We start from the raw sequence: 8,122 nt of genomic DNA on the forward strand, positions 1-8,122 counted from the left end.
AAAACAACAAAGTGTGGTAAAAGTGCAGAGCTCTGAATACTTTCTGAAGGCACTGTATACTTCCTCCCTCTTGAAGGCTACATTTGCAAATACCTGTACCAGTTCCTGCAGTTAAATTGTTTTTATGATAATCAACTTGAATATTTTTGTTGTGTGGTCACTGGAATGTGTCATCATAGTTATTCATAGTTAAAATTTTTATTTAAACTCACCTTTCTCACTTCCTTCAATTGTGTATCTGTTGAACTCATAATTAAGTTCCTCATAGATGGCTGGATACAGTCGGTCGTGTTCACTCTTTGTGAGTTCTACAGAGGGCATAGAACAAGAGAAGAGCTATGAGAAACAGCTTTGGCCATGCAAAAATAAATGCAAATTTGTTACCCCCTCTTATCTTGCTTGAATTTGGTGTAATGCATATATGAGCTGATGGTCAGTACTACCCTGGTAGGGACAGGGTTCAGGTGATGAACGGTGCCCCGCTGCCTGCCTCTGACTTGCCGCAAAGGCTTAATGAAGACCAGCTGCTGCGACATCAGGGGCAATCAGCCAGGACTTGAGAGTCAACTGGTCTGAAGACCAAAGAGGGAGTACTGCTTCAGGAGTGTTTTTGGGTTTGTTGCTGTTTTACCTGTAACTGTTACTTTGGTTTAAAAATGAAACTTGTATTGGGGAAAACCTGTGGTAGTGCCCTTGAACCCTGCCCATGTGGCTGCCTCTGCCCCACAACTGGCCACATATAGCTGTACTTGTTTAATTTTGTCAAGTCCAAACCTCATGCGTTTCATAGCACATATTGATTTATTTTTTAACAAACCTTATATGTTAACCTCCTACCTTTTCTTAGCATGCGGTTCTTGTAAGCCAGTCCGGCAACCAGCAACAGAAGAAGAGAGACTAAGGACCAAAGCACCACAGAAGGCACTGCTGGGACAGAATAGTTGGTTGTGGGCTTTGTAGCTTTGGGAGGTTCACTTCTGTCTGGAGTAGTCGCACCTTGATTGGAGGATTGGACAAATTTTTTGGAGAATAACGAAACAAAAAAGTCAATATATCAAGCAGCATCAATGGTATTATTAAAGTCAGTTTGTCAGTTAGGTGTAAGTGTCCTTTAGATATTTACCTGCACAGGTAACCCCAGCATCCTGTTTGTGTGAGCAGCTGCTCTGCTGCACTGAAAAAGAACAGTGCCACAGGTAGAGCTCACTGCCCCTGCAGTTAACCTCATCCACCCAGATGGGGCCATCTTCTCTCCTAAAACTTCTACCCGTTTCTGTCTTGAGGGCCGGTCCGCAGCCAAGCTGCCTGCACACCACTGCAGCATCATTTAGGTCCCAAAAATCATTGCATATAGTTCCCCAGGAGCCATTATGGTACACCTCTACCCTGCCAGAGCAGGGGTCTGTGCCCCCCATGAGTCTCAGGGGCAAATGACCTACCAGGGTGAGAGAGGCTTGCATTAATGAGTGGATCACATTTATACAACACTTTCTGTAGAGACAGTCAGTTCTGCTATGATCTGATATTGTATAAGAGCATAATGATGATATTATGTCAATCAGCACAAAGGTTAACTATTGAAATTTCATTAGGGGTATGACTTACTAAAATTCTTAAAAACATTTAATAACTTGCCAAAATAATGTACTGTAAATAAAATACAAAACACCAAATAGTGACAAAAAATGCAGTTTGTGATGTTTTCTTCTTTTCTTTCAAAGTGCTTTATAACATCAATTTCTGTAATGTTTCCTTTCATCCACCTCCATATATTTAAATTGCATAATTTAAATGGGTGCTATACTAGAACTGACTGCACTCTTTTCATGTGGATGGGATCACAAATTTTTATTTTTATGATAAATGTGTGCACATATAGAAGTCTGTAACTTCCATCTGTGTTAAAAAAAATTTGAGGTAAATAAAATAACAAGCAAGGGTTTATTAAAATCTGTTAAACCATGGAAACATTACTTTGCCATAAAAATCACAAGTAGTGATTTTCCTTCTCAAAACTTACCTGAACATAAGCTCTGATAGTTGGAAGATCCACAATCACTGACGTCAAAAGGGATGTGATGCTTTCCTTCTGAAAATGGAAGCAAGGTAGGAAAATTACAATTTATACATAACGTATCAACAAATACACCTATTGTACATGCTGCTTTATGTTGACTGAGTGTAAACTTCACCTGAGCAGTAGATCTTAGCCACCTTGGTATCAGTACAAGTATTCTGTCCCCATAGTGAGAATGGACACTGCCACGGTGAGGAGTCATGGGGGCGACATTTGAGACCATCATTTCCTGTAGGTTCAGGACTGAGCCTGGAGATTGTCTCATCGACTGTCCCCTTGTCTCCACAGCCGAGCTGACGACAGATCACTGCTGCCGTAGTCTTTTCCATGTGATTGAAGCACAAACTTCTCCAGCTTCCATTGTAGTAGACCTCTGTATGGCCAGAGCAGCCCTCAGACAAACGCAGAAGCTTGTGCTCTGAGCATGAAAGGGAGAAGAGAAGGCTGAACCAGGAATATTGTCATCATGGGCTTATCCAGTAGATAAGATGAGGATAAAGAAAATAAAATCTCTCCTATCCTGTACCTGAGCACACAACCCCCACGTCCTCCTTGTGACCACAATCTTGCTGTTCAAACCGTGCTGAGGGACAGTCCCACAGGGACGACTCGCTTCCTGTACAGCCCAGTCGCCCAAGCCAGATGGGTCCAGATCCTGGGCCAAAGTAGGCTGGTACCGGGTTCTGCCCTCTGAGGGCTGTCCCACATCGCAGCTGTCTGCAGGTAACCTGAGCTTCTGCCAGACCCCAGAAGTCATCACACACCGTCCCCCAAGAGCCCCTGTGGAAAACCTCCAGCCTCCCAGCACACTCTCCACCACCCCCAACTAGGCGGAGAGACCTGTGGTCTGGAAGAACAGACAGTGTGAGGAAACTAACTTGACTTCAGCTAAATTATTTTAGGATTGTAAAAATAGCAACTAATCAGAACAGCAGCTTTCCTAGATCACAGTAAACTGACATTAAATTGTACTGGTCTGGTTTGAATATGAGGGGCGCGGTGGCGCAGTGGGTTGGACCGCAGTCCTGCTCTCCGGTGGGTCTGGGGTTCAAGTCCCGCTTGGGGTGCCTTGCGACGGACTGGCGTCCCGTCCTGGGTGTGTCCCCTCCCTCTCTCCAGCCTTACGCCCTGTGTTGCCGGGTGGGCTTTGGTTCCCCGTGACCCCGTATGGGACAAGCGGTTCTGAAAATGTGTGTGTGTGTGTGTGTGTGTGTGTGTGTGTGTGTGTGTGTGTGTGTGTGTGTGTGTGTGTGTGTGTGTGTGTGTGTGTGTGTGTGTGTGTGTGTGTGTGTGTGTGTGTGTGTGTGTGTGTGTGTGTGTGGTTTGAATATGATCTGTTAAATGACAATACAGAAATCAGATCTCATTGGGAGCACTCACTGGTGCAGATTATGAACACCTGGTCTCTGGGTTTGCAGGTGAGTATTTGTGGAGAGCTGCAGGTCCCCAGATGAGCCTCCGTTCCTGAACACTGGAATCCCGTCACACACCTGTCACCTTCACCTGCCCCAGATGGACGGACCTTCGCTGCAGAGCCACAGCCGAGCTGTCTGCAGACCACGGAACTATCTGTGAAGCTCCAGGACTTCTTATGGATCCTCCACCATGTCTGGTTATAGAAAACCTCCACCCAGCCCTCACAGTCACTCCCCCCTGACAGCAGCCTGACTCCCCCAACTGAAAGGGACAGAGATGAGCCTGTAAACACATGAAGATGGCATCGCTCAATTTTTTGACACGGTCTATAAATGCTTTTATGATTTCAGTGAAAAGAGACTTCATGTGTCCAAGTCTTAGTCTATATGCTGGTCCCTTACCAGAGCAGATGACTCCTACATCCTGTCCATGAGAGCAGGCTGCCCGACTCCATGGGGACACAGCACACTGGGAGAGTTGTGTCTCGTTCCCATGGCACTGAAATACATCAGGCCAGATGGGACCACTTCCTTCCCCAAACCAGGCCTGTCCTACAGCATGACCACACTTCAGTTGATGACAGAGGACAGCTGAGGCTCTTACATCCCATGAAGTATCACAAACAGTCCCCCATTTTCCATTGTATCTCAGTTCCACTTTACCAGAGCAGTGGTTGGAGCCACCTGATAGTCTGACCCCTGTGTATCCTTGGCACAGCACGAAGAAACAGAATTAAATGCAGTTACATCTTTCAACTTCTACATTTGTATTTAAAGCAACATTGTTGAACTCTCAGTTACTAACATAATATAGACTGTATTAAATTTGTTAACTTGGTCTAAAATCTTAGATTGCTAGGATGTCAGAACAGCACACTCTTACCAGAACACACCAGTCCAACATCTTTGTCATGGGCACAACTCTGATTGTGTGCTGCCTTTGGACAAAAAACAAGATGAGACTCGTTTCCCCGACACTGAAACTCCTCGGCCCACACTTGTCCCTCTCCTGGACCAAACCTGGATGTTCCCACCACTTCTGCAGGTTCCCCACAGTCCAGGGACCTACAGACCACCTCAGCATCCTGCCAGTCGAAGTCAGCATCACACACTGTTCCCCAGATCTTTCCATGTTGAACTTCCAGTCTCCCAGAGCAAGACTGAGTTCCTCCTTTTAGCCGAATCCCTCGATGACCTGATGTATGAAAGCAAATAAGTTGGTCATATGATACATTTCGATATAAAATTTTTTTTTCTTTCTTATAAGGTTACAGTACTTTATCTTTCAGTACTAGAATGATTGAAATTTTGATAATTGAATAGGCCAGCTTTCCTCACTAATACAGTCACTGGTGAACACCTGTATCTGAAATACCACAGCAGTTCACCAGTGACTGCATTAGTGAGGCATGGTGGCACAGTGAGTAGCATTCCTGTCTTGCAATGCCTGGGTAGTGTGAAAGAACATGGGTTTGATCCCTAATCAGTCTGTGTGGCCTTTGCATGTTCTTCGTGTCTGCGTGGGTTTCCTCCAACAGTCCAGATATATGCTCTTCGGGTTCACCCATAGTGTGTGAGTGATAGAGAGAGTGTGTTCCGCTGATGTATGGATGAGTGACCTATTGTAAGTAGTGTATCCTCCAGTGTAAGTCACCTTGGTGAATAAGGTGTGGGCTGATAACACTACATATAGTTCATTGGAAGTTGCTTCGGAGACAAGTGTCTGCTAAATGGAGTAATGTAGTAACAACTATGTTCATAATCATTAAAATTGTACTTATGACATACTTATAAATGTATAAGTTCACTATAACATTTATTTGATTTGGTTTCTTTCTGAGAAATTTGACAGAAAATTATGTAAAGCTTGTTGTTTACTAATATACAGTATAAAGCCATTTTCAGCTTTAAAGTTGGAAGCCATTAAAGGTCTCAATGAAGATTAAGTGAGAAAACAAGCAAACTAAATATGAATTAAAGTTTTTAAAAAAACAAAATATTTATTTTATATATTAAAAATAAAATTAAAAGATGAGGAAGACAGGGAAAAACTCTGTAGGGTGCTCTGTTCTGTTGTATTTCTTACCTGAAAAAGTCATTTGGGTGACATCTGGGTAAGGTAAATCAATTTCATTGAATAGGTCTGTCATACATTCCCACAGTACAGATTCTGACCCTTCGCAGATATCTTCACCACGCACCACGTGCTTTTCATAAACCACTTCATGTTCAGGTCCACCAATGAATTGCAATGGTCCACAACCCAACTGTCTTCCTACCACTCTGCGAGGGTTTACAAACCTTTTCATGTCAGCAGATGCTAAAGCTATTGCCCACCACTGTCCCCAGCGATAGATCTGCACTGTCCCAGCACAGGGACTGCCCCCATTCGCTATTCTTACTTCTTCAGATCCTGAAAAGAGGGAAGACAGAGTCACTGCCTGAAACGTAGTTCTCAAAGAAAGACCTCACAGTATCTTGAGACAGATGTTGTGACAGTGAGAGCATCAAGAGTATTACTGAACTCAGTGCTGCACAGAAATACATTTTTCTTCTATTTATAACTATCATGGAATCTACTGTATCCCATAATAAGAAAAGATGCAATAGAAAAACTACACATTTACTGTATACTTAAGGTTCTGTAGGTTCTTGATTATGGGAGTTAGGAAATGTTGTTAACACAAATTTATATAGTGCATACATTCAATTTCATAAGAAAACAAATAAAAGATATTATGGTAAGCTTGCATTAACTAAAATATGTATAAAAACTAAAACTGACTGACTTATTTGATCATATTACAAACAGCTCAATGATCATGTAAGAGTGTAACAGCAAGCATTTAATCTCCAAAAATAATTATTTCAGTTACATTTACATTTACATTTATTCATTTAGCAAACGCTTTTCTCAAAAGCGAATTGATATGTTAAGCATTAAAAGTCCCATGATGGACTGGGGTTCTATCCATGGTGTACCCCACTTACCCTTGTGAGCCACGATTCCCAGACAGACTTTGACTGCTGCTACCCTAACTTAGACTAGTGGTTATGGAAAGTGAGAGACTGTAAAAAGTTTAAATCTTTACCTGTACAAACCAATATCACGTTTCCGTGTCTACAGCTTTGTTCTGGTCTGTCTGTGGTGAGACACTCATGTAGGAAGGACTCATGACCTTCACAATGGAAGTGTTTAGACCAGATGGGACCTTCACCTTGACCAAAGTGAGGCACCTTGTGTAGAGCTGAAGGATCCCCACAGTCCAACTCCCCACAGACCACCTGAGCATCCTGCCAGTCAAAGTCAACATCACACAGTGTAGCCCAGGAGTGATTGAGCTTCACCTCCACTCTCCCAGAGCAGCGGTCAGCTCCACCCTCAAGTTTCACAAAATCTGGAATCCGAAAACAGGTAAAGCAGTCTGGCTTTAAAATTGGCAAAAGCAACTCAGTGTTTGATTATGAATTGCTCTAAAATGTATTTCATTGCACTGATGGCAATATGGTCAACCAGTAATCTAATCTACAAGTGCAAAATCGAAGAAGTCTACATTAAGGAATTGAGTAACACAGGTATACTACAACAGTTAAATATGTTTCAGAGAAAACAGTGTCGTGATGTGTAAATAATGTGACAATATTATGATAAAAAAACTTGCTATTAAAAATACTGAGAATATTTTCATCACTGCAAAAAAAGTATTTGCTGAATTGCAAATTATATAGATGTGAAAAAAAATATTTTGTATCAACTTTTCAAGGGGCAAAAATCCAGATTCGTATTTATAGCTGCAATTCAAGTGCAATTTCAGTAAAAGAGAAAGAACCCCGTTTTAAGACAGAAACCTAAAATTTTAAACATAAGTTCCATACCCTCCCTATTTCACCAACCATCTCTCTGATGTGTTGGTGTACTGTGCAAATGGGGTGCAAGAAAACCATTACAACTGACAGTCTAATACCAGATACTACATCCTACCTGAGCAGATAACGCCAGCGTCAAACTTGTGTGGGAAGTCTATGTGTCTGAAGTCAACTGCTCCACAGTCCCTGAGTGCAGACTCTGACCCATTGCAGGAAAGATCTCTGAGCAGCACCCTTCCAGAACCTTCTCCAAAGTGAGCTCTAATTGGTGTTACTACAGGAGAGCCACAGCCCAGCTGTCGACACACCACTGTAGCATCGTTTAAGTCCCAGTTATACTGGGCTACTGTCCCCCACTGTCCCCAGCGGTACACCTCCACTGTCCCAGAGCAAGGACTGCTTCCATTCACCAGTCTCAAATCATCAGGTCCTGGGAAGAGAGAAGTAATTAGACGACAGCAGCAGACCTATAGCTCCAAATAAGTAATACCATTATTAATGAATATTTTCAAAGGGAAAGAACTGATGAGCTGAAGGGACATCCTTACAATTTCGAAATCAGTCAATGATATATAAAAACTACAAACCACTTCTTATCTGAATAACATCATATCATTATAGTTCCTGTAAATACAGAATATGAAACATAAGCAACTAAAAGTTTACATTTTCTGATAAGAATAGTTAAATAATGTTCATGTTGTACTTACCTTTACAAGTCAGTTGTACTCCATGTGTGCAGCTCTGCAGTGGTCTGTCTGTG

General features: G+C 42.5%; 1 protein-coding gene across 1 annotated transcript; it reads right to left on the reverse strand.

Annotated features, from left to right (window-relative positions):
* Positions 1–2,166: 2,166 nt before the first annotated feature.
* LOC108935741 (antigen WC1.1-like) lies at positions 2,167–7,901 on the reverse strand. The gene is made up of 7 exons (XM_029254123.1): positions 7,883–7,901; positions 7,475–7,789; positions 6,711–6,890; positions 3,895–4,044; positions 3,458–3,754; positions 2,604–2,924; positions 2,167–2,495 (listed from the first exon to the last, which is right to left on the reverse strand). Exons 1-7 carry the CDS (start codon positions 7,899–7,901, stop codon positions 2,167–2,169), a joined length of 1,611 nt encoding a protein of 536 aa, XP_029109956.1.
* Positions 7,902–8,122: the final 221 nt, after the last annotated feature.

The sequence above is a fragment of the Scleropages formosus genome, chromosome 8, assembly GCF_900964775.1.
Source record: "Scleropages formosus chromosome 8, fSclFor1.1, whole genome shotgun sequence".
In the NCBI taxonomy this organism is placed as follows: domain Eukaryota; kingdom Metazoa; phylum Chordata; class Actinopteri; order Osteoglossiformes; family Osteoglossidae; genus Scleropages; species Scleropages formosus.